The following is a 27978-nucleotide window of genomic DNA, read 5'->3' on the forward strand; positions in this document are numbered from 1 at the left end:
ATTTATCAATAGCCTTTCTTCCTTGAAAAATTCTGCAGTGCTCACTTTAGCTGTAATGAGTTTTGCAACAATATGCCATCAGCATATCATCAGTCTTTGGAGAGGGGCGGCATACAAGTCTAATAAATTATTATTATTATTATTATTATTATTATTATTATTATCATCATCATCATCATCATCATCATCATCATCATCATCGGCATCCTTCAGTCTCGAAAGACTATAGTATCATGCTCTGGACTCACCAGAGTACAAAGCTTGGGTAGGTTAGTATGGAGGATAGACTGTTACCCAAGCAGCAGATCCCCCCCCCCCCATGTCTCTGAAATAATCCAATGGAATGGTGAAGGCCAATACGATTGGCTCCAGCTACGTCGCAGGAGTTATCAGAACGTGGCTGTATACAGTCACGAATTGCTTTCGGGACTCCGGCTCTCGATTTTGCCTCAAGGTTTACTCCTGAAACATTTTCCAATGAGGGATATAGCCACAAGGCTGTGGAGGTTTGCATCAGAGTTTCTCTTCTCCTAGTGGTTGACCAGGGCGGCTTTTATGTCTTGCCGCCTTCATGACCATTGATCTATTCTAATAGGTTTCATCCGCTCAGTGCTCGAGATAGACAAGTTCCTATCTCGCTGAAGGTCAATGACCCATCGGCTACTCTCAGCCTGGTTTGGACAGCCTGTCAAAGCTGTTGCCTGGGGTGTGGCCGCTAGAAATGCTACAGCTACTAGGAGCCACAAAGCTGAGTGACAGGTGAAGACCAAAGGTGAACAAGCTTCCCTAAATGAGCTGCTGTAAAAGGACATGACATGCCCCCACCAGAGGGGCTACCCCTCCCTGAGCACCCCATACACCCCATTATCATCATCAACATATACTAATATTGATATTGATATTGGTGCGTTCGGAAGTAATGGTGGAAAGAAATATGAGATTTGGCATTGTATATATTAATGGATGCAAATGTTTTACAGTAATCCCTCACCTATCGCAGGTGTTACGTTCCAGACCTTGCCGCAATAGGTGAAATCCGCGATGTGGAATTTATCGACTGACAGTTCTTATTTAAGTATTTATATTGTAATTGTTCATTGTTTTAAGTGTTTATAAAGTGTTTAAGTGTTTATAAACCCTTCCCACACTCCTACAAAATACATATCACAGTAGTACATATATAATATAACTTAAAAATAATAAAAATAATAAAAAAGAAATTTTTTATGGGTACTCACCATATTTGTAAATCGATGATGATGAATATAGTATTTACAATGTACAATTTACAATATTTACAATATTTACAATGATGATGTGATGAGCTTACTGGGCTTCTTGAGGTACCACTTCCTCAGGTGGTACCTCATCTTGGTTCTCAGATGTTTCGGCAGCACGGACTTCTACTTCTGCTAAAGGCGCTATCGCTGGCTTATCAGACTTCTGTTCACGAGTTAAGAACATCGTGATTGGAAGTTGCTGGCGTTCTTTCTTGAGCTGGGTCAACAAGTTCTTGTATGGAAGCATGCCCGTTTCGATGTAATTTCGTAACTGAATTGCACGGATCATATCCGTGTCAAACTCTTCGGCCATTTGCACAAGTTGTTGAGCCGTTCGTTGCATCATTGCAAGGCGTTCAAGCATCAAGCCAAAGTCCTCTTCGACAGCATAATCATTGTCTTCCTCCTCTTCTTCGCTCGAGGACTTGGTCAACTCCAGCAGGTCTTCGTCAGACAATGGCTGGGCATGCGTGTCCAAAAGATCATTCACATCTTGGGCAGTCATATCAGTAAAGCCCTCTCCCCCTAGGGCTTTTGCAAGGAGCACAGCCTTATTTATTGCCGAATGCTGAATTTCTTCTGCTGAGAATCCTCTGTAATCCTTCACTACTTCAGGCCACAATTTCTTCCAGCACGAGTTCATTGTTTCCTTTTTCATTTCAGTGAGGGCCTTCTGAATATTTTTGAGACATGATAATATCGTGTACTCACGCCAGTACGCTTTTAGCGAGAAATTGTCATCCACATCCATTGCTTCGACGAGTGCCTGTAACGAATTTCTCGTATACAGCGCATTAAATGCACGAATGATGCCTTGGTCCATTGGCTGGATCAACGAGGTAGTGTTAGGTGGCAAGAAGGTAATCTTGACTCCACTGTACCCAATGTCGGTAGCATGGCCGCCAGCGTTATCCATGAGCAAAAGCACCTTGAACTCCAGGCCCTTCTCTTTTAAATATTCCTTGACCTCCAGAAGAAAACACTGATGGAACCAGTCCCTCGTAAGGTTCTTTGTGATCCATGCCTTGCGGTTGTGCATCCAATACACAGGCAACACATTCTTGTTTTTATTCTTGAGGGCTCTGGGATTCAGCAACTTATAAATAAGTCCTGGCTTTAACATGAATCCAGCAGCATTGCCACACATTACCAATGTCACACAATCTTTTTGTGCTTTAAAGCCAGGGGCTTTGGCTTCCTCCTTCATAATAAAAGTCCGCGATGGCATCCTCTTCCAGAACAAGCCTGTCTCATCCATATTGAAGACTTGTTCAGGTACATAGCCCCCTTCTTCTATAATGTTGCTGAATGTGTGGCTCACGTAATAGTCTGCTGCGTCGTTATCAGCAGAGGCAGCCTCTCCATGTAATGAAACGCTCCTAATGCCAAAGCGCTTCTGGAATTTTTCAAACCACCCCTTGCTTGCAGTAAATTCAATCTTCTGGGTGGTAGAAGCCGTTGATGTTGAAGGTTGGGGTTCTTCATTGTCGTCATCTCCCGTCATGGTGTCATACAGAGACTTAGCCTTTGTCCTGATCATGTTAGAGTCCAAAACAATATTTTTTTTACGGCAGTCTTCCATCCAAATTGCTAAAGCAGACTCCATTTTAATGATGCCTTTATTTCTACTGCTAACTACCCTTTTTGCCGTTTTATTGAATGTAAAAGTTGCTGTAGACCTGATATTCTTTTCATCTTTCTTTATATAGCGTACACTTGATTCATTTATCCTGTAATGCCGGCCTACTGCTGCGTACGATTTGCCTTCCTTGAGCATGTCCAGCAGCTTCACTTTTTCTTGAATCGTCAGCGTTTTGCGCTGACGCTTCCCCTGGGTTTCGGCAGATGAAGAACTTGCCCGTTTGGGTGGCATGGTTGGGCTTGAATTAAAGTTTTTAGTTGTCTCCCTCTTCTTCCTTCCCTCTCCTTCCTTTCTACTTCCTCTTTCTCCTTCTAAACCAATGCTTCTGGTGAATTGAATGAGCTGCGCAGAGCACAGAGACCAATCAGACGCTGGGATACAAAGCTGGCCCTTCTCCTCCGGTTGGTCGCTTCTCTAGCAACCAACCAATCATGTGTAATTTACTATCTCATGTAGGCGAGTGGCGTCACTGGCAGGCTATGAAGCTTCTAATTTCTGAGTACAGTATAAAAACGTACGTACAGTATTGTAATTCGTAATACATTTTATTATTTATTGTTTAAATCTGCCGATCAACTTCCTCAGAAACCCGCGAACCAGCGAAGATCCGCGAATGATTTTTTAAATTAATATTTCTTGAAAACCCGCGATGAAGTGAAGCCGTAGTAGGTGAAGTGCGATACAGCGAGGGACTACTGTATATACTTTTTATTGTAAAAGACTTTGGATTAGAAGAATGGCTAAATAAATTTATGGCAGTATGCTTCAATATACAAAATAACTTTGTATTTAAGTGGTGAATCCAACAAGAGTTTACTTTTAATTGGAAACCATTCTTGGTTTATAATTTACACATCCACTTCTACTACTCACCTAATTTGGTTTCTAGAGTTCATGCTTCAACTTGTTTCTGAATTTACAGTTTGGGGAATTACATCATTTACCATTGAACAATGTTAATAGGTTTTTGGCTTAAAGTGCAAGAGAAGTATGTGGGTTTTGACTAGAAAAGTGGATATGAAATACATTGGTATAGTAGTGATATGTAAAATAATGCACTTGGGGAAAAGGAATCCTCAATCTCAGTATTGTATTGGCAGTTCTGTGTTAGCAAAAAATTCAGAAGAGAAGGATTTAGGGGTAGTGATTTCTGACAGTCTCAAAATGGATGAGCAGTGTGGTCGGGCAGTAGGAAAAGCAAGTAGGATGCTTGGCTGCATAGCTAGAGGTATAACAAGCAGGAAGAGGGAGATTGTGATCCCGCTATATAGAGCGCTGGTGAGACCACATTTGGAATACTGTGTTCAGTTCTGGAGACCTCACCTACAAAAAGATATTGACAAAATTGAACGGGTCCAAAGACGGGCTACAAGAATGGTGGAAGGTCTTAAGCATAAAATGTATCAGGAAAGACTTAATGAACTCAATCTGTATAGTCTGGAGGACAGAAGGAAAAGGGGGGTCATGATCGAAACATTTAAATATGTCAAAGGGTTAAATAAGGTTCAGGAGGGGAGTGATTTTAATAGGAAAGTGAACACAAGAACAAGTTAGGGGAAAGATCAAAAGCAACATGAGAAAATATTATTTTGCTGAAAGAGTAGTAGATCCTTGGAACAAACTTCCAACAGACATGGTTGGTAAATCCACAGTAACTGAATTTAAACATGCCTGGGATAAACATATATCCATCCTAAGATAAAATACAAAAATAGTATATGGGAAGACTAGATGGATCATGAGGTCCTTTTCAGTCTTCTATGTTTCTATGATATAGTGAAATGTGGTACACATAGTCCTTGTTTAGTGACTGACTCATTTCATAACCATTCACAGTTGTAACAGTGATGGAAAAAAGTAATTGCAATCAAACCTCAGGATTACAATGCATGCAAGTCTGTAAAGCACATGAAAGCTGAAATACTATCGTATATTGTTGCTAGTCCCAATTATAATTATTAAGCAAGGGCTACCTGTAGTCTGAAACTTGTTTACCTATTTATGTCTTCATATCTGTACCTAATTTCCTTCTTTGTGATACTTATTTCTTATACTCTTTCAAGATATATAATAAATAATGTAGAAAATAATAAATAGGCAGTTATACCCTTTAACAAAGGGATGCGCGTATCTATTCTTTATGTAAAGATGATGGTGCCTCTTAGTATGATATAACATATTAGATAATGACTAATAGCTATCAAGTGCAATGACAAAGTTATCACAATAAGTAATGCCTCCTCCTTTTGCAATGTTTGAATATTGTCATCTTGTGGATTAGACATTACGTCGTGCCTTCTGCTTAGATTCTTGTTCTTAAAGTTTTACAAATGGGTACTTCCTATTTTTGTTCCTAATATTTTCTCCTAATATGGATGGTTGCAATGCAAGTAGCAGCTCATTCATAGATAGTTTTTCCCAATCAAAAGTAGTATACCTGTGTCAAGTTTCAGATATAAAATCTATACTAGAGCTTTGCATTGAAGATCCCATATATTATTTAGGGGTGACAATGGGAGAGTAGAGGAGCATAATAATAATAATAATAATAATAATAATAATAATAATAATAATAATAATAATAATAATAACAACAACAACAACAACAACAACAAAACAAAACAACAACAACAACAACAACAATAATAATAATATTTTTTTAGATTTGTATGCCGCCCCTCTCTGAGGACTCAGAGCGTCTCACAACAATAAAACATCATACACAAATCCAATATTAAAACTGTCTTTAAAAACCCCCTATTAAAACAGTCATACAGCCCAAACACACCATCCATAAAGTCAAGGGCAGCTAAGGATATATCAATTCCTCCATGCCTGGTGACATAGATGAGTTTTCAAAAGATTGCGAAAGGCAAGGAGGGTGGGGGCAGTCCTAATCTCCAGGAGGAGCTGACAGCATTGTTTTGACGGGACCTGGAGAAGGCCAACTCTGTGGGACCTAATCGGTTGCTGGGATTTGTGCGGCAGCAGGTGGTCCCAGAGGTAATTTGGTCCGATGCCATGTAGGGCTTTATTGGTCATAATCAACACTTTGAATTGTGACCGGAAACTGATCGGCTGCGGAGTGATGACGAAACATGGGCCCATGATAGCTCTCGCAGCTGCATTTTGCATGATCTGAAGTTTCCAAATACTTTTCAAAGGTAGCCCCATGTAGAGAGCGTTACAGTAGTCGAACTTCGAGGTGATGAGGGCATGAGTGATTGTGAGCAATGACTCCCAGTCCAAATACGGTCGCAACTGGTGCACTAGGCGAACCTGGGATGGAGAAGTAGTTTCAGCTGCATATGTAGGCAATCATGTTGAAGAAGAGGAAAGAAAGAGACTCAAGAGTCAGGGAAAGATTATGATTTAAGAGATGAAGGAGATTAGTTTATTTTCTAGGAGGGAAGAATAAGTGCTTTGCATATATTGGGGCCAATGGCTTTTCTGGGTATGGCTGATTCACATTACACAAGATACAACTCTGTTGAAGTGTATACTCAATAACTATTTTCTTTAGAAGTCTGCTATAATGAGTTTATGGATCGATGCACTATTCATTTATGTGCTAATTGGTTAATAACTTATGAACAAATGCAGTTTTGATTCATACCAGTGGGATTATTTAATTACTTTTGTTACAGTTTTTCACCTTTCAAACTGCTGTCTCTTGGGGCCTTAATCATTATGGCTTTTGAAATGAATGATGAATACTGTAGGCACTTGGGTGATTCTGTATTCTCTTTTACAAGAGATGAGAAAGGTACATTCAGAGAATATATGATATTCCACTCTGGACTCAGAAGAAGGTGTGCTGAATGGCAAGGGATGAGGGGAAAAATCTGCTCCTAGACAGACCTTTCAGTTTCTAAACTTTACAGTTGCCAACATGGAAGCTTAAACAGGAAAAAAATGGTCTGATCTTTTTTCTTTGTAAATCTTCATCTAGATTAACATCCCTGAATACAACACTAATTGAAATTTTGCTTTTGCAATTTGTAAATTTTGCAATTTTGCACTAATTGCTTCCAGTTTCCACAAGGTTTGTATCCATCAATGGAAATACTATTTTTATACATTAGAGAAGCAAATGGAAGCTTGTTCCCATTTATATATCAGTAGGAAGCTCCCATTAGTCATCCATATGAAAGATATTATGCCTCAAAATGACGCTATAGAACATTGCACACCAAGACAACTAGACACAAGGACAGTTTTTTGCCGAACATCATCACTCTGCTAAACAAATAATTCCCTCATCACTGTCAAATTAGTCACTAAGGCTGCACTACCATTACTATTAGTCTTCTCATCGTTTCTATCACCCATCTCCTCTCACCTATGATTGTATGACTGTAACATGTTGTTTGTATCCTTACGATTTATATTAATATTGATTGTTTCCTGATTGTTTATTTGTACCCTATGACAATCATTAAGTGTTGTACCTCATGACTCTTGACAAATCGTCCATTTTGGATTTGGGTGGCTTATAAAAGTAATTGACTAACTAGATAACTAACTAACTAACTAACTAACTAACTAACTAACTAACTAACTAACTAACTTAACTAACTAACTAACTAACTAACTAACTAACTAACTAACTAACTAACTAACTAACTAACCAAATGAATAAATAAACAAACAAATAAATAAATAAAATGTATCTTTTCTTTTATGTACCCTGAGAGCATACGCACCAAAGACAAATTCCTGTGTATCTGATCATACGGCGAATAAAGAATTCTATTCTATTCTATTCTATTCTATCCTCTGAAAGATGATTTTGCTTCAACTTTTTGGTTTCTGTATATTCTGGAATTGATAAAGTTATCCTCAATAATTTCTGTTGCCTCAGAGCATAATCAGTAGTCCTAGTAACCACTGATGGACAAGGCCTTCAAGTAGAGCATGCAGCTGCTTTACTTCTTTGAAAAGTGTGAGACAGAGTCCTATCTATTGGAAAGCAGCTTCAAAGGCCTACTTCATATGAACTTTCATCAAAGCAAAACCTCCTTTGAGGGCTTGTTTGAGATTCATACATCACTTTGCCTTTTGAGAACACCTTTGAATTATACTCCTAAAAATGAAATATTGAGTCTTTCCCAAGAATCTGAGTTAAACAAATGTTGTTGGGTAATATTAAAGTTATTGTCACAGCATGTAAGCTGTGTCAAGAAAAACTGTGTTTTGCAATTTATTGGTGGATATTTGTCAATGCCAATAGTATTGGGTTGGGTTGCTTTCAAGGCACCTATTGCTATTTGCTTTATTTTGCAACAGTTGTTCTACTTCTGTTTGCAGGTCTTTGTATTTTGTTATTTTCTCCAGTTCTTTTTCTTCTATTTTGCTCTCTCCAAATACTGCCAAATGTTCTTTTTTTGTCTTTTTTGCAGAGAATTATTAAGTCTGAGATGGTTATGTGGCAGGTGCTTGTCTGTTTAAATTCCAAAATCCCAAGCATCTTCATTTTCTGTTACTTTGTCTACTTTATGATCCCACCAATTCTTGGTTATGGATAAATGCTATTTCTTGCAGAACGTCCAATTCTACTTTGTCATGCAATTGTTTGTAATCAGTCTATGCTGTTTTCTTGCAGCTGCTAACTAGATAGTCCACTTTTTAAAGCTTCTTTGCAGAGGTGGCATTATTATTATAAATTTATTGGCCACTCTATTACAGTGGATATAGGATCAACATGTTATATTACTATAGATATACAAATCAGCTTGTATCCTGTCCCTGCCAGTTTCACATTCCATACTGCGAAATTTCTTCCTTATTCTGTAAATTTAAAATGCAAATACATAAAAATCCTTGCTTATTTTCATGCACATTTTTCTACATTATGCAAATCTGGTATGAAGCATGGGCTATCTTACCTTAACATACTATTGTTATCAACAGGTTTGGATTAAGGCTGCATCTTAAAACCTGGAGAAGGCCTAGTGCTGAAGGTGTGTTTTGATCTACATATTACCCAAGGAACTATGGCCTACCTTAAAGCATAGCCAATTTTAGGGTTTGAGAATTGGAAAAATGAAGAAAACCCCAAAGAAAGAGAACTTTTGGTCCATCCAGACTGTTAGCTCGTCTCTCTGGTCATCAATTTAGAAAGAATCAGAGATTAGGAAATAATTTTTCCCATTAGGCAGAATGGAATCTCCTGCATAATGAAGAATGTTGGGCAATGTTAAAGAACAAAACTAGGATTGTCCCTGTCTCAAAACTAGCTTGCTCATTGGCAACCTTCAGTCTCGAAAGACTATGGTATCATGCACTGGAAAGAGTTTCTAGAACAGCATCTAGTGTGGCTAAAATAGCCGATCCAAGAGTGGCAATCCCTTCCACACTGAGGGTAGATGCAGATTTCGCTGGTTCTGGGACTGCCTCTTTGCTGAACAAATGTTTCCTCAAAATGGAGAAGGCCGTGGTACCTCTTTAGCCTCCAATCAAACGTCCAGGTTTCCCAGATATTAATGTCCATTCCCAAGGCCTTTAAATCCCTCTTACACATATCCTTATATCACAGTGGTGGTCTCCATCTGGGGCGCTTTCCCTGCACTAATTTATCATACGGGAGATCTTTCAGAATCTGCCCATCATCCATTCTTACAACATGCCCAAGCCAGCGAAGACTTTGCTGTTTCAATAGTGCATACATGCTAGAAATTCCAGCTTGTTCTAACGCTGTGCTACTTGGAACTTTGTCATGCCAGGTGATGCCAAGGATACTTCGGAGATAGCACACATGGAAGATATTCACCTTTCTCTCTTGCCATATGTAAAGGCTCCAAGATTTGCTGCAATACAAGAGTGGGCTCAGGACACAGGCTCTATAAACCTGGATCTTTGTATGTTCTGTCAGCTTCTTTTTGAGTCTAGAGAATGTGATGGCTGTTTTACCTATACATTTATTCAGCTCAGTATCTAGAGAGAATGTGTCGGCGATGGTTGAGCCAAGGTACACAAAGTCATGGATGACCACCAATTCTTCTGTGAAGATTGTAATATGGGAAGAAGAATCCACATCCTGACCCATGGCTTGTCTTTTTTTCAGTCTGATTGTTAATCCAAAATCTTGGCAGGCTTTGCTAAAACAGTCCATGAATCATTGAAGGTCTTCAGCAAAATGAGCAGTAACGACAGCATCATCAGTAAAGAGGAAATCCCACAAACATTTTAGCTGGACTTTAGACTTTGTTTTAGTTTGTAGACCTTAGCCTGATGCCCTCAGTTATATTAGTGAGTTCTATTAGTGTTGAAATAAAGTTCAGCTAATGGACTGATAAGTTTCTGTCTGTAAGGTCCCATCACTTGATTTTGCTAGTCCAGTGAGCAAATTTAGGAGTTGTCTTAAAGAAGACAACTCCTAAATGTACTCACTAGTGTGACTAGCAGTCTCTCCTTATTTAAATCCCTTTAAAACAAACTGCAACTGTCAATAACATGCATTGAAATCTCAGGAAACATTTCAGGGGCCTTTGGAAAACTGCTGTCAGCTTTTTCTAAGGAATGTACAGTCTGTACCATTTGAATAGAGCTGTGCATAATAACAAGTGTAGGATTTTTTTTTTGTAGGAAGAAAAAGGGAATGATAACTGCACCTGGCAAATTAATTTATCTCCTCTTCAAATGCAGATTGGATGCAAAGATTCATTTTGTACAGGCTGTGTTTGTTTTGTTTTGGAGCAGAATGCTTTCCTCCATGTACTTTTATGGACAGCTGTAGTTGAAATTATAAAGCAGGCATCTTCTTCTGTGAAATGCATTCCTATTGCCTTCTTTCAATATATGATGGAACAGAAATTCCATTTGAGCCAGCTGTTGCCACAATTTTTATTCCTGAACATATCCTGGACTTCAATGTTCAGCTGCTAGGGAAGCCCTTGTTGGCATTTTAACCATATTCCTATTTCTCTGGAATGACTCCATTGTAATATACATAATGTAAAGGGAAAAGAAGTCCATTTCAAATTTTAAAAGCTGAGCCTAAACAAAGCAAAGTTTGCATTGGAATTATAGTTGTGGGAAATTCAAAAGAGAAAAGGAAGGAAGGAAGGAAGGAAGGAAGGAAGAAGAGAAGACAGAAAGGGAAAGGAAAGGGAGGAGAAAAGAAAGGAAGGGGAAAGGGGAAAATGGAGAAAGAAAGGGATAAGAAAAAGGAAAAGGAAAGAAAAAAAGGAAATTAGAAGGAATTCAGTTGCAGGAGTGCTTGTAAAAACAGGTGAACAGATTTTTGAGTTTCCCAAGAGACGAAGCATGCCCTGCTGTAGCACAGATGGTAACACTGAAAATAATTTGCTAATGTTTATTTTTCTCCAATCAACAAGCTACAGAAGAAAAATATTTATTGGGAAAACTATACTTGAAAAAGACTTTATGTGCATAGAGATGTGGGCGAAACCTACATTGGGAAACTTTATTCTTCATGAACCAGTGCGTGTGTGCGTGCGTGCGTGTGTGTGTACAAATGAAAGTATACAATATCATCAAGAGAATAAAAGAATTGAAATGGAAATGGGCTAGTAGCACAGCAAGAGGAACTGATGGCAGATGGACTAAGACAGTCATAGAAAGGATCCCACTTGATAAAAAGCATCCACAAAAGAAATATAAAGAAAGATGGATCTATGAAATGTGCAAGTATTGTGGGCTCAATTTGCAAAAGAAAAATTAGGATCATATTAGTTGGAAACATGTGGAAGAAGCCTTCATCCTGCAGGGATAGATCATGGTTTTCAAATTCAGCAAAAACATGTGACACATACATAATATAGTTTGTCGGATATGAATAAATTAACTGCCTTGGAAATGGCCCTGGGTTGGGCCAAGAGGGTTGTCTGTGCAATGTAGAAAACTGTAAATAGTCCATTCATTTCTTGACATATCAAATTGATTTATTGATAATAAAAACCTTTTTGTTTTGCGGATTTAACACATTGTTCTAGTATACCAGGTACCAGAAAATCTTGAAATGATGCTGATCCACACAATAGTGTTAACAAATGTTGTAATTCTAAATATTCCCTTTGGATTATATTTAGTAAATCATATTTATTTCTGAACACTGGATATATCATCTCATCCTCTAATGATTGATTCAAAGTTTTTAATACAAATTTTCCATATCATAATCTTTTCCCCAATTTTTTAACGGAGTTTCCATATAAAATTATTTGAGAGTGGAAAAATATGATCAAATCTTGTTTTTATTACACAGCTATATAAACTAGAATTTCTGTCCGAATATAAATTACCCTGCAATAATATTCATTTTGAAGTGTTTACCTTTCCTTAAAAGGGGAAGGTTTAATGATTACCCCCTATTGATACCTGAAGAAACATCTCTATTTTATTTATATTACATGTTAATTATTAAGTTATATCTATTTGTATATACCTACCTAGATATGCAAAGAATTTGGTTTAAATATAGAATCAATATTCCTTAAATGGATGTGTAAGAAAATAGATTAAGCTGTTGCATGTCCCCTATGCCTAAAGTGAAGATTAATTGTAAATTTTCTTCTATAAAAGAGAATATTTGTTGCTTAGGATTGAAATAAAGCATTTTTGGTGCTCCCTGAGCTTGGTTATTTTCTTGAAATTGTTTCATTACCCAAACTAGGTACATCATCAATGATAATCATTATGATGTTACCTAGTTTGGGTAATGAAACAACTGCAAGAACACAACCAAGAGAGTGCTAAAGGGATCAGATCTGGTGGCCTAGAGGTTAATTCTCTGCCTTACAAGGCAGAGGCCCCAGGATCAAATCCCAGTAAGGGTATGGCTAGCTGATGAGGCCAGAACAAGGCCGAAATAGCGCTATCCTAGTCTCCCTTAATTTTAAAAAACATTCAGCAAAAACATGTGATACATACAGAACATAGTTTGTTGGCTATGAATAAATTAACTGCCTTGAAATGGCCCTGGGTTGGGCCTAGAGGCAAAAAGGAGCTGTGACATTCCTTCAATATACCAGGGTGATCCAACAGAAAAAATGTATGTATGTATGTATGTATGTATGTATGTATGTATGTATGTATGTATATATATGTTTGTTTGTTATCTGTTGAAACACCTGGTATACCCAAATATGGGAGGAAGCATTTTGTTTTCCTTTTGCCTCTCGGCTCCACCTGGGGCCATATACAAGGCAGATAAATTGACAAACTATAATATATATGTGTGTAACATATTTGTGCTGTTAATTGAAAAGGAAGGGAGATTAGTATAGATTTATTTCAAGCTTGTTATGCTCTCATCAGCTAAACATATCCTTGCTGGGATTTAAACTAGACTTCTGCCTGCAAGGCAGGATATTTGTTTGTTTGTTTGTTTGTTTGTTTGTTTGTTTGTTTGTTTGTTAGTTCATTCATTTGTTCGATTTCTAGGCCACCCTTCTCCTGAGACTCAGGGTAGCTTACAACATATTAATACGTAACAATGGAAGAAATCGAAATTAAATAAAACAATACTATAAAATATCACTATAAAAAACTCCTTAAATTAAAACATCTCACAGACAGCCCACCTCATACAACTCTGTCATATCTCCAACAGTCAGACAATAATAGGGGCTCGCGCAAAGCAACCAAATTCAGCAGTCCCATGCCTGCCGGCATAGATGTGTTTTTAAGTTCTTCTGGAAGGCCAGGAGAATGGGAATAGTTGATCTCCAGGAGGAGTTGATACCAGAGGGCAGGGGCAACCACAGACAAGGCCCTTCCCCTAGGACCTACCAGCTGGCATTGTCTGGCTGATGGGACCTGGAAAAGGCTGACCCTGTGGGCCCTAACCAATAGATGGGATACATGAGACAAGAGACAGTCCCATAGGTAATCAGGTCCTAAGCCATGTAGGGGTTTGACATTTTGAATTGCATTCAGAGACTAGTTGGCCACCAATGCAGCGCGTAGAATGATGGCAAAACATGGGTATATCTGGGAAGGCCAATGACAGCTCGCGCAGTTGCGTTTTGAATCAATTGCAATCTCCGAATGTTCGAATATTAACTTCTAGGCTACAGGCTCACCTCCGAAAAACCTTTATCAGAGAAAGGCCATGTTAAATCACGACTCCGGAGGTTGGTTAACAGTATGCATTTATTGTAGCAAATAAGACAGGAAACAATCACCAGCAGATATCTTCCGAATGAGGGCAACGGCTAGCCCGTTGCCCTATTTATACTCTTAAAAACGGCGGGCTTTTCCCAACAGACAGTTATTTAACTTTCGCGGCTATTTTACAAATAGCCGCGTCTTAACCAATCACTGAATTTCTTACAATATTTTTAAAAGAACACAACACCCCTCCCTTTTTAGAAAAAACTATGGCTACGTGTTAATCCACGTCACGTAGTCCTGCAAGCGGATTGGTGGTTTCACCGCTCTCTGTGACCTGCGCAGTTCATTTTCTTGGGAGCTGCCTGCCTGGACGGCCGGCGCTGGTATTGCTCCGCTAAGGCTAGTTTCTGACGGGCCTGGTTGCGATGTTGCAATTGGATCTCTGCCGGCCTTCAGGGGCAACAGGCAGCCATCGCTGGAGTCCTGAACTGGTTCCGGTAAGTCCTCTGTTGATTTTTCTATAGTGGGTAAAATGTCTGTGTTAGCTTTAATCCGCTTGCATAGTTGGTCAATATGACGGTGCCAACTACGCCCATCTGCTAACACAATTAAATACGTTTTAAAACCCGTTTTTTCTAATACTGTTCCTTCTTTCCACTTATCATTTGAATCATAGTCTTTAGCGTAAATTAAGTCCCCGTTATTAAATTGTCTATCGGTTTGTATTTTAAGTTCTTTTTGTTCGTTTTGGTAATTTGGATGAATTCGGTCTAGTTTAGAACGAAGGTTCCTGCCCATTAACAGTTCTGCTGGGTTCTTGTGCGTTGAAGCCGATGGTGTTATATGTTGAATGGCTAAAAATTCATCAATTTGTGGTTGCCAATCTCCTAATGGTGCTTTGCTTAATGCTTCCTTTGTGGATCTAACCATTCGTTCTGCTTGTCCATTAGCTTGAGGAAAATGAGGGGGAGTGAGTACATGTCTTATGCCTTGGTCTGCAAAAAATAACTCCATTTGTCGAGCTGTCAGTTGAGGCCCATTGTCAGAAACCACAATATCCGGGATGCCATGTGTGGCAAACATTTTCCTTAATGCTTTTATGGTTGCACTGGTAGTAGTAGATGCCATGAGTTCAATTTCCAACCATTTAGAATATGCATCTACGACTAATAGAAAAGATTGGCCCCTGATTGGTCCTGCAAAGTCAATGTGTATCCTGGACCAGGGCCCTCTTGGTGTTGGCCACTCTGATGGTGTGGCTTTTGGTGGATTGGGTCTTGATTTTTGGCAGGGTACACAACCACCCACCCACAACTCTATGTCCTTGTCCAATCCAGGCCACCAGAGATGACTCCTGGCTATTGTTTTCATTTTGACTATTCCTGGGTGTCCTATATGCAATAGTTGCAAGGCTCGATTCTGTAATGCTTTTGGAATTACAACTCTGTCCCCCCATAAAATACAATCCTTTAATACATTGAGTTCAAGTTGTCTATTTCTATATGGCTGAAATTGTTCTGTTTGTTGTTCAGTTGGCCAACCTTTCAATACCCATTGTTTAATGTTATTTAAAATTGGATCTTTTTGTGTTTGTTCTGCTATCTCTGATGCTGTCAATAGGGCTTGCTTATTTGTCTCGATTAATAAAATACTAGAGGCTGGAGCAGGATCAATGACTAAGTCTTTTAGTGGGCACCTACTTAGTGCATCGGCGTTCCCTATGTCCTTCCCCCCCCCTGTGGATTAAGGTATAATTATAACCGGCTAAAAAAATAGCCCATCTAGTCATGCGAGGGGAAAGAAAGGCGGGAGTTTGTTTGTTTCCCGCTAAAATGCCGAGGAGAGGCTTGTGGTCTGTAACCAAAGTAAAAGAGCGACCACAGAGGTAATAATGGAACCGTTTGACTCCTGCCACAGCTGCTAACGCCTCCTTATCAAGTTGGGAATAATTTCTCTCTGCTGAAGAGAGGGTTTTAGAATAATAGGCAATCGGGGCTTCAGTGCCATCTGGGAAATTATCACTAAGAACGGCTCCTATGCCGAAGGGTGACGCATCGCATGTTAAAGTTAAGGGCATAGCGATATTATATTGAACCAAGACACTGTTTGATGAAAGTAAATTTTTTACTGCAAGAAAAGTGGCATGTTCTGTCGGTCCCCACGTCCAGGCAGAGTCCTTCTTTAGAAGATTATGGAGCGGTTCTGCCACCGTCGCTTTCTGTTTAAGAAAGACGGAATAAAAGTTAAGGAGTCCAAGGAAAGCCTGCAGGTCCGTCTTATTGGAGGGGGTTGGGGCATTTTTTATGGCCTCAACTTTATCATTAGTGGGGTGAATTCCAAATCTGTCTATGTTAAAACCTAAAAATTGAACATTGGGGACTGCCCAGGAGCATTTGTCTGCCTTCAAATGGAGCCCTGTCTCTTTAAATTTCGTTAAAACACTTCTAATTCTGTCCCAGAGTTCTGGTTTTGATTTGGCCGAAATTAATACGTCATCGAAATATGGGACGACCCCAGGAATGTTATTTAGAATTCGTTCCATGAGGCCTTGAAAAATGCCAGGGGCAGTAGAAACTCCGAACTGGAGTCTAGAGCATTTAAAGGCGCCCCTGTGAGTAACAATTGTTTGGGCTTCTGCCGTGTTCTGATCGACGGGGAGTTGCTGGTATGCCTGAGCAAGGTCCAACTTCGCAAAGATTGTTCCGTTACCTAAAGTGTGTAGGAGTTGTTGCACAACTGGTATTGGATAAACATTGTGTTGTAATGCTTTATTAATTGTGGCTTTATAGTCTGCGCAAATTCTAATCGAGCCGTCTGGTTTAATAGGGGTAACTATAGGTGTTTCCCATTTGGCGTGATCCGTTGGGATCAAAATGCCCTGGGCTATTAATTTATCCAATTGTTCGTCTACCTTAGGCAAAAGTGGAATGGGAATTTGGCGGGGCTTTAATCGAATAGGAGAAACGTTTGGATCCAGATAAAAAGAAATAGGGCTGCCGGTGTATCTACCTAATTCGCTAGAAAAAACTTCAGGAAATTCTTTCAATAAGTCATTTGGGTCAAAAGAATCACATACATTATTGACGCCTGAAATTTCGATGCCCAAAGGTTTTAACCATTTAAGTCCCAATAATGTGTGTCTAGGGCCGTCGACCACAATAAGAGGTAAGAAACCTCGAAATTTTTTAAACAGAACTGGTACATTTAGGCTTCCTAACACTGGAATTTTCCGACCTTGAAAATCACTCAAGCCCACATCCCAAGGTTCTAAATCAGTTTTTTCCACATGGGGTAAATACAATTTAAGTTTTTGCCAAGGCATTATGGAATGTCTCGAGCCCGTGTCCAACTCCATCTCACAGGGAAAACCGTTTAGGGAAAGAGAGACAATTAGTTTGTTTTCCGCGGCGGGAGAATTGAAGTTTACGGAAGAGGGGCAATTACCTCTTTGGCTGAAAGAGTGGGAGTCGTCGGCTGGACGGGAAACGTTGCGAGAAAATGGCGGTCGTCTATTTCTTGGTGCAGCAAAATTTCTTGAGTTTTGTGGGTTAGCTGGAATGGGGGTGACGGCTCGGCAGACCTCTGCAATGTGGCCACGACGCTGGCAACGGCGACAGTAGGCATCTTTGAAGTGGCAGCGGTAGCGTGGATGATTTCCATTGCAGCCGGCGCACTTGTCCTGGCGGGGTGCCTCTTTGGTGTCGCGGTCAGATGGCCTGCGGATTTGAAGACAGGTGTCGTCCGCTGTGCTGGATTCCAGATGTTTGTCTTCGATTGGGCAGTTGTGCCAGTCGGAGTCATCTGGGATGTGATGAATGGTCGGCGTTGTGCGTTTTATTTCAGCTACAGAAGTTTTGGAGATCTCGGAAGCTTTTGCAGCTTTAAGAATGTCTTGGAGCGAGGCATCTTCGTCCACTAAATATTTCTTCTGTAGCGTGATGTTGGTTAACCCGAAGATGAGGCGGTCAACCAGTTGTTCCTCAGGATCCTTATACCTGCATTTCGGAAGAAGGGTGCAGAGACGGGTGATGAAATCCTTGGTTGATTCCCCGTTCGCTTGCCGCATCTGGGCAAATTGGTGACGGTGTACACGAACGGGAGTCGTAGGTTGATAATGTGCAGTGAGTTTTGTTTGGAGGGTTGACCATGCGACAGTTTCCAACGTGTCTGGGTCAACGAGAGTGGAAGCCAAGCTGTAGATTTCTGGACCACAGTAGCTCAAAAATATGGCTTTCTTCCTTTCGTCTTCTGCGTCGTGCAGGTTGCTCGCTTTGAGGAAAAGTCTGAATTTGGACATATGTGAAGTCCACGATTCCGACTCGGAATTGAAGAGAGGCGGCGGTGGGGCCATGGACGAGTTCATGGCTGCATTTGCGGGAGTTCGACCTCCTCGTCGCCACTGTTAAATCACGACTCCGGAGGTTGGTTAACAGTATGCATTTATTGTAGCAAATAAGACAGGAAACAATCACCAGCAGATATCTTCCGAATGAGGGCAACGGCTAGCCCGTTGCCCTATTTATACTCTTAAAAACGGCGGGCTTTTCCCAACAGACAGTTATTTAACTTTCGCGGCTATTTTCCAAATAGCCGCGTCTTAACCAATCACTGAATTTCTTACAATATTTTTGAAAGAACACAACAGGCCATATGTTTGTTTTCTGTCAAATCACCTGGTATACTGAAATATGGGAGGAAGCATCTTGCTTTCCTTTTACCTCGAAATAGATCTATACTAGTCTCCCTTCCTTTTCAATTATCAGCAAAAATATATTACACACACACACTCACACTTATTTAGCTTAATAAAAGATTGCATCTTTTTTAAAATGCTCACAAAGGACAAAACGTGGTATATCTGTATGTTTGCCTTTGGCCAGAACATTCAATGAAAACTAGCCTTGAGTACCAAAGGAGCCAAGGAAGAGTTTTCTAATAAATAAGAATACAAAGCCTGTCAAATTTCTTGAAAATGAAAGGTTGAAGATAGAAAGGTAAACAACCTGTCACAAAGCTAATCATTGCAATTCAACAATATATGGAATCTCACAATATGAAAAGGAAAAGGTGCTACAGACTCAGGACAGAGGAGATGTTCAGCTGAGGAGCATGGAGCATTTAATGAAAAGCCAGGTAGAATAGTTAAACTCTATTATTCTAGAATGTACTTTCCAAGTCAAATAAATTAAATTACTTAATTTAATGTGAAGATGGAGGACTGTGTGCAAACTACTGTATGAGAGGCCTAAAGCAATCAGCAACCATGAAATCACAGTCACAGATAAAGGATAATTAAGGTTAGAAATTTCCATAGAATCTGGGACTTTACTTGGAAAATGGTGAGCAAAGTTTTGTTCACGGTTGAATGAAGAAATACTAGGAATAAAAATAAAGTGAAATAATCACAATTCTAAGAAAACAGAGCTAGGGAAAAGGGTTGTTTGCTATCTGTTCAAATAAGGGTGAATTAATCTTACAGTGACATGGACTTTGGCTTATTTTTTGTAAGATTATGTTGGGTTGATCAGAGCGTTTTCGTTAAGAATGCCTTAAAGGAAAACAAGGAATTTAATTCTTGAAAAGGTATTAAAGGTACATCATTGATTGTATTTGGAAAAAAGCAAGGTTTGTCAGATAAAAACAAGAAATTCTATAATCTACCTTATGAGCTTCTATTTTCTCTAAGGGAAAAAGGTAACACTACCAAGGAATTCATTTTCACTTATTTAATGTTTATTTAATTGTACACACCAGACTGAAAAATAATACTGCTCCACTCCCTTCTTCCCTTTCAATAATTCCTTTTAGCTCTAATTACTTCTGGTTGCCAGAAGCAAAAAAGAAAAAAGAAAAAAGAAAAAAAAAGAAAAAAGAAAAGAAAAAAAGGAAGGAAGGAAGGAAGGAAGGAAGGAAGGAAGGAAGGAAGGAAGAAGAATAAAGCATGGATTGCTAATTAATTATGAAACTTGGGCACTTTTCAAAACATTTCCGGATGATCACTGAAGAGTACTCATGTGCTTCAAGAAGTAAATGTTGGAGATGAGGTCATCCAGGAATTAAAAATATTGATATTTGTTGATAAGTATGTATTTGTTTCTTGAAAGCGCAGTAAATGAACCTGCTGTTTTCCTACCTCAAAACTATGATTAAAAATATTATTCTTTTTGAAAAAAATATCATTGCTCCCTTCCTTAAAAAAAAAGAACAAATGTAAACTGACTCATACAGCAGAAAGCAGTCCTGCAAATAATCTGGCTCATGTATGAACTGCAGCTGTGTATTACTGGCATCTCTGGGAGTGTAAGGGTATTTTTGCAGCCTATATGGTACTTTGCCTAAGACTTCATTATCATGACAGTCTTGGTGTGTAGTAGTACCTCTACCTAAGAATGCTTCTACTTACGAACTTTTTTAGATAAGAACCGAGTGTTCAAGACTTTTTTGCCTCTTCTCAAGAACCGTTTTCCACTTACAAACCCGAGCCTCCGAAACTGTAACTGCAAAAGGCAGGGAGAAGCCTCTGTGGGGCCTCTCTAGGAAATTCCTGGGAGGAAACTGTTCTGCCTGACTGGCTCAGGCAATGCGTAACAGTCCAAGGAAAAGAATTCAAACACACACATGCTCTTCTAATCAGTAAACTTGTATTAAACAAACAAAAAAGGGTTACTCAAAACAGTCCTTAGTGTCAGGAAATAATGATAGTGCAAGACTTACTTCAGCCGCATTCAAAACACAGGAAAAAACAAAGACAACCTGGAATGAGCAGAGACGTTTCAAGAGTCCTTTGAATCTTTGAAGCAAACAGCAAGTCCCAGAGGTTTCACCTCCCACGTGTCTGAAAAAGCTGTGTTGAAAATCCAAAGGCACGGAACAGAAACTTCAGAGCAGCAACCACAAAATAACACAGATAAACAGCCACAGTTTGCCTTGTGCCTTTGTTCCCTTTTATACCTTTAGCCCTCATTAAGGGAACCACACCCAGCCCTCAGTATAAGAACCACACTCAACCCAGGTGCTACTCTGATGACTTGTAATACTCCTTCAATCGATCTCTCCTTTGCATAGCTCTTTGGCTACGCAGGTCTATGTATTGATTTGCAGAAGTATCCAAGGACAAAAGACTGTCTGAGGGACTGCATGCCAAATTCCCTGGGCTGTCTGCTGAGTCCTGCGAACCAGTGGCCTTATCCTCCTGGCTGTCTGCTACGTCTTCCTGGCTGTCTGCCACATCTTCCTGGCTGTCAGCCAGGCTTTCGCACTCACTTTGTGCCACTTCTCTCCCATCTGTAGGAGCAACGGCTGTCCCAGGCCCAAACACAGCAGAAACAGGGCCGGAAAAGGCAGGGTGAAGCCTCCGTGGGGCCTCTCTAGGAATCTCCTGGGAGGAAACAGGGCTTCCACCCTCCCTGTGGTTTCCCCAACCTAACACATTATTTGTTTTTACATTGATTCCTATGGGAAAAATTGCTTCTTCTTACAAACTTTTCTATTTAAGAACCTGGTCACAGAACGAATTAAGTTCATAAGTAGAGGTACTACTGTATTAGGCTTGGAATCAGGAACTGAGACTGGAAAGATCTGTCCAAGACAGTTTTTCCTAACTACTCTGCAGTCCCACGCATAATTGTTCCATCAACCACAGGCTGTGTCCAACTCCTAATTTAATCTATTTTTTCTTCTACTGTACGTCTTTCCTACTACCTTTCCTGTATTATTTGCTATGACCAAAAACTTTGTAAACAGATTACTATGAAAGAATAAAAAATGCAAAATGTAATATAAACAAATTATAATATAATAATGAATTCTTAAAATGAAACGTAGCTATCTGAAAGTGATGTATAACAGAGAAGTAGAGTACAGTACTATTGTTGCTAGATTCAGAACTAGATTTTTTAAAAAATCTGGAGTTAAAACTTTTGCTCTGTTTAGAAATGATCTGACAAGCCAAGATGATATATTACTAAACTTAAGAGGGTGAAATTGTGATCATCAGCAAGTTTAACCAATAAACTGCTATATTTTTATGTTTTTCCTCATAAAGCAAAACTGCACACAAAGGGAAAAAACTATTAAAATAATAAAAGAATATAAAAATAGTAAATTTTTCCACCCAGGAAAAGGCAGTCTATAGAGTAAGCATAATGCAGAAAGAACTAGCATGAGTAACTATAAATTAACAACCAGTACAGCTTCTTTTGATAATCTTAAGTAATGCCCAGAACTATAGGAGGGAAATCAAGCTATTATTCTGGTCTAAAGTTTGTTTATTCATTCTGTTTTTAACCACTGCAATCAGGAGTTGTTTAAGACCTTAGAGATAGAAAAACAATATTCTGAGTTAGCTTGAGAACAGATGTATGCATAGAATGAAAAAAGATAATAATATTATTTTGCTTTGAACTCCAAGCCTTGAATAAAGGTAGTTCTGATTAATTGTTCTTTATGGGCTGCAGTTTGGCAGAACTGAAATCCAAAACTTTTTTTTATTGTTTTGGATTTGGGGCAAAAGAAAATCTGGAAGAATGAATACAACAAGGCTAGTGGGTCTCAGTCTGTCTGCCAGAGTTTACTTTCTTTACTTTCATTTCTTTCCCTACCTCTCCTTAGTTGCCCCCGCGTCCTTAGTTTCGTTTATGGGCTATTTAATAGAGACCATCCATTCAATCTTCCCAATTCTTGCTTGTATTGCTGCCCTTTAACTGCCTCCACCTTCAAGTCCACTGTCATAACATGTCAAGAACCTCACTTGAATTGGAAATTTTACAGTGCAATGGTGGTTGATTTAATCTACTTGTCAAGGAAGGGCTTTTAAAGAACTAAATATAGGAAGCTTATCCACATCATTCTATCATTCAGAGAAATGTCTGATTTTCAAGAAGTTCTTACTATTTCATCATAGAACATAGAACAAGAAAAATGAATGAATGGATATGTCAGCAATACAATCTGAGAAGACTGCAGCTAAATTTACTTCTGAGCAAATATATTAATTCATGATTAGTATTTGTATTTTACTTCACATGAATGTTGGTGAACAATGTCTTTCATCAAATAGGATAGGATAGAATAGAATAGAATAGAATTGAATTTTATTGGCCAAGTGTGATTGGACACACAAGGAATTTGTCTTTGGTGCATATGCTCTCAGTGTACATAAAAGAAAAGATAAATTCATGAAGAATCATAAGGTAAAACACATCTATGTACAAATAAGCAATCAAATCATATTAGGAACCAATCAATAAAAATTGTAAGGATACAAGCCACAAAGTTACAGTCATACAGTCCTTTGTGGGAGGAGATGGGTGATGGGAACAATGAGATTAATAGTAGTGCAGACTTAGGAAATAGTTTGACAGTGTTGACGGAATTATTTATTTAGCAGAGTGATAGCATTCAAGAAAAAACTGTTCTTGTGTCTAGTTGTTCTGGTGTGCAAATGGATCTATTTTTTAAATTAGACAATGCAATATCACCAGTTTTACTATTTGGCTTAAAATTGTGCTAGCTAATTTCCCCCTACTAGTTAGTTGGACTAAAAATGATTAGAAATTGAAGCTTTCTATATAATTGTATGAATGGCATCTATTGCTTAAAGAAGTTTTGCAGAATGAAACAAAATGATTTGATAACAAGAGCCAATCAGCTGCAACTCTAGGTTTGCATAGCAGAGAAACAGCGTAAAAAAATACTGCAGGTGTAAACCAATTTAAAGGAGGCAGATCTGGCTATTGTGGAAACAAATATTAGATTACATGGACTTTTTGCCTGATTCAACAAAGCAGCTGCCCTCCTTCAATTTTGGGGCACTAAAGAATCAAGAACAGGCATCTAATTTTACCATTGTTGTGTGAAAATGCTGGAGTGTGTATCCCAAGATATAGCTAATGTATTTAAAAAGATACACTTAAAATTGAAAATGTATTGCATAGGCTCTGCTACAAAGGTTTATTTATTTATTATTTATTTATTTATTATTTAGATTTGTATGCCGCCCCTCTCTGCAGACTCGGTTGCCATCCTAACTTTAGTAAATTAATTACATTTGAGGTAGGGTGTAATGCTACAGTGATACAGCCCTCTGGTGGTGTGCATTTGGTAAGGGTTTTTTTTTTTTTTTGCAGTTTTATCTGAATTTGAGCACCACTCAATTTTTAGGATTGCAAAGAGTCTTTTTAATGGATATGGGGGAGCAGATGTCCCCAGAGGAGGACTTTCATTAAGTATCTAAAATGTTTAAAACGATCAATATTTTTCATTCAAATCTCAATATATGACTATATTTTTAATATATGACCAATATTTAGTATGTCAGCTTCCTCCAATTATTTGACTATTGGATTCAATAGAAAATAAGAGGGAATGGGAATAAGATGGAATTGGCATGGGATATAATGGGAAGAATGTACAGTGATCCCCCGTTTATTGCGTCCCCAACCATTGCGAACAGGGTACTTCGCTATTTTTCAACCCGGAAGTCAAAATACCATCTACGCATGCGTGCCCGTGGGCACGCATGCGTAGATGGCAACCGGGAGATCAGCTGCTGGGCGGCTTCCCTGAGTCTTCCCCCTCTTGCTGGCGTCAGCGAGGAGTTTCCCCACCGCCCACGCAAACTCCTCGCTGCCGCCCGCCCTTCGCCCGCCCACGCCGTTCATTCTCGCCGCTTTCGAGCCGAATCCAGGAGCGAATTCGCTCCTGGATTCAGCTCAAAATCGGCGAGAATGAAAGGCGTAGAAAAGGCGTTCCTTGCCATTCGTTCTCGCCGCTTTCGAGCCGCATCCAGGAGCGAATTCGCTCCTGGATTCAGCTCAAAATCGGCGAGAATGAAAGGCGTAGAAAAGGCGTTCCTTGCCATTCGTTCTCGCCGCTTTCGAGCCGAATCCAGGAGCGAATTCGCTCCTGGATTCAGCTCAAAATCGGCGAGAATGAAAGGCGTAGAAAAGGCGTTCCTTGCCATTCGTTCTCGCCGCTTTCGAGCCGAATCCAGGAGCGAATTCGCCCCTGGATTCAGCTCAAAATCGGCGAGAATGAACGGCGTAGAAAAGGCGTTCCTTGCCATTCGTTCTCGCCGCTTTCGAGCCGAATCCAGGAGCGAATTCGCCCCTGGATTCAGCTCAAAATCGGCGAGAATGAACGGCGTAGAAAAGGCGTTCCTTGCCATTCGTTCTCGCCGCTTTCGAGCCGAATCCAGGAGCGAATTCGCCCCTGGATTCAGCTCAAAATCGGCGAGAATGAACGGCGTAGAAAAGGCGTTCCTTGCCATTCGTTCTCGCCGCTTTCGAGCCGAATCCAGGAGCGAATTCGCCCCTGGATTCAGCTCAAAATCGGCGAGAATGAAAGGCGTAGAAAAGGCGTTCCTTGCCATTCATTCTCGCCGCTTTCGAGCCGCATCCAGGAGCGAATTCGCCCCTGGATTCAGCTCAAAATCGGCGAGAATGAAAGGCGTAGAAAAGGCGTTCCTTGCCATTCGTTCTCGCCGCTTTCGAGCCGAATCCAGGAGCGAATTCGCCCCTGGATTCAGCTCAAAATCGGCGAGAATGAACGGCGTAGAAAAGGCGTTCCTTGCCATTCGTTCTCGCCGCTTTCGAGCTGAATCCAGGAGCGAATTCGCTCCCGGATTCAGCTCGAAAGCGGCGAGAGCCAGCGCCCCCCGGACCTCCAACCCGGGTTTGGGGGGCTGCTAGGAAGCCCTCCATGCCGGCGGCAAACAGCCGTGCCGCCCCCAATCTTCGGCTCCTCGCTAGCGCTGTGGGAATAAAAACACAATCTGCACATGCGCAGAAGGTGTTTTTACTTCCGCATCGCTACTTCGCGAAAACCCGCTCGTTGCGGGGGCTCCTGGAACGGAACCCTCGCAACGAGCGGGGGATCACTGTATAGGTTAGGATTAGACTGTAGATAGAGGATGTACAATAAGTGTATAACCTTCTGTATAAGTAGAGGATGTACGATAAGTGTATGTGTATGTGTGTATATAAACATTCTGTCTCTGGCCTTTCATAGTAAAAGAAGTTAGAAATACTTCCTTGGGATCATAAAGGAGCCTTCTTTTCTATAATTCTTAAAGGATGACTGTCTGTAGAGATTCTCATTCATCCGGGTCCTGGATGCTTTCTCGGGAGGCAACTGGACTTTCTGGTTTTTCTTTGAAGATGTTTCACTTCTCATCCAAGAAGCTTCCTCAGCTTTGATCTCTGAAGAATATTACAAATTCTACAGTTGGTTTTATAATCTAGAATGGTACATCTGCACTGTACTGTACATGGGACAAGTTGTCATGAGATGGAAGGTTAGATAGGGCTCTCTCTTGAGACTTGATCTGGGACCTGTGTCATTCCAGATGGTAAAGCTGATTGCAGGATTAACAAGGTCATTTTACAGCAATTATGGAGAAGAAGGCTCCCCTGTGTTTATTGGGAAGCATTTGGGACATCCTTTATTCTGAAAGCTAAATAAATAAATAAATAATAAGTGAGTTGGAACTGGATTCTCTTAGCTTCTAAAATGGAATTAACAACTCTACAGTGCTCTTATATTATGAAGACACAGATTGTTGGGGGCAATATGCTGACTCTCTAAACTGCTTAGATGGGGCTGTAAAGCACCTTGAAGCACTATATAAGTGTAACTGCAATTGTTATTATCTTTCTCAAAGCTCTGGAATTCCATGGCCTCAGCTTTTATCAATTGCACTACTGAATTTCAGTAACAGTGGATCTGGTTACCTTTAAGGGTTGACCAAGAGGGTCTCTTTTATCATGGACCACCAGGGAGAACCTGGCTTGTATACCTCTCAGCCACAGAGCTTATGGGATGATTTTGAGCCACTCATTCTCAGCCTTACTTCTGATGATAAAATGAGAACAGAACACTTTATACATTACTAAGAGTTTACTGCAGTCCAGGCTATTTGAAAAATAGAAGCTTCTTTCTCTGGAATAGCATAACAACCTCTGATCATGAGAGGGAGAACAAACCATAAAAATTACTATCATGATAATCTAGATGCTAAAGATGCTTTTAAATAAAAGTGTGCTTCTTTTTAAGTTTTAAATATTGTTTTGTCACCAGGTTTCTGCTTCTAAAGCCAGGCCAAGCCAACATTACTCTAGGAATTAGTTAACTGTGTTAGTCAAAACATCCTGTGATAGACAAAATAGAACAAAAACTTAGTGGAATGTTTGGGACTCATCCTGTAAAGCCACATGCCTTTTGTGTTCTGTTCTTCTCTTGCTTTTTAATCTATTCAGCAAAATCTATACAGCTCTCTCCCTTTGCTTCCCCCAGCATCACATGCAGTTGAAAAATCTGGTGGGGAAGAAAGCAAAAGTGCTGACAGAATTTAAAACCACCACTATCAAGAATGAGAAGGCAGCCCTGTCTAATTTTTGTTTTTGTTTTCCTCTAGCAGGGAGCTTAGGAGTAGTAGCGTCTTAGACTAAGCTGTTACTTTAGGGTTCATCAGAAGACTGAGTCTACCCAAGGTTCAAATACATTTGAAGTGGAAAGACCCAGTTTGGCATTTCAGACTGGAAAGACAAGGACAAGGGAGATTCCTGGGCTCCCCCACGGCTCCCTACTCTGCCATGTATAGGAGCAGCTACTTGCATGCAGTCCACAAAGAGAAGTATGAACAATCTGATACTTATGAAGAACTTCCAGAGTCACCGGAATTTGGTAGTCTTGCACAAGCCCAAGGCTTGGAAAGCCTACAGGACCTTAGTGAACGGTTTGCAAACTACATCAACAGGGCTCGGGTGCTTGAGCAGCGTAATGCCATCTTCCGCAAGCAGCTTGAGACATTCCAACGCATGGATGAGCTGGTTGGATTAGAAGAGGCTTTTGCTGCTCAGGTTGATCTCAATCAACAGCGGGTCCGTGACCTGGCCACCAACCGGTCTAAGCTGGAACGTGAGAAGAAAGAAGCTCAGCGCATGCTGGATGAATACTGTAACAAGTAAGTTGGTTGGA

General features: G+C 40.0%; 2 protein-coding genes across 2 annotated transcripts in view; one reads left to right on the plus strand and one right to left on the minus strand.

The window, feature by feature from the left end:
* Positions 1 to 1326: 1326 nt before the first annotated feature.
* LOC139172076 (tigger transposable element-derived protein 1-like) lies at positions 1327 to 3153 on the minus strand. Its single transcript, XM_070760845.1, has one exon. The coding sequence runs from the start codon at positions 3151 to 3153 to the stop codon at positions 1327 to 1329; it is 1827 nt and encodes a 608-aa protein (XP_070616946.1).
* Positions 3154 to 27528: 24375 nt separating this feature from the next.
* BFSP1 (beaded filament structural protein 1) overlaps positions 27529 to 27978 on the plus strand; it is a 29105-nt gene continuing 28655 nt past the window's right edge. Inside the window, 1 exon segment of the mRNA XM_070738128.1 lies at positions 27529 to 27964. Within this exon segment, the coding sequence (XP_070594229.1) occupies positions 27594 to 27964 (371 nt within the window). The 5' untranslated portion in view covers positions 27529 to 27593.

The sequence above is a fragment of the Erythrolamprus reginae genome, chromosome 1 (genome assembly GCF_031021105.1).
Source record: "Erythrolamprus reginae isolate rEryReg1 chromosome 1, rEryReg1.hap1, whole genome shotgun sequence".
Lineage (NCBI taxonomy): Eukaryota > Metazoa > Chordata > Lepidosauria > Squamata > Dipsadidae > Erythrolamprus > Erythrolamprus reginae.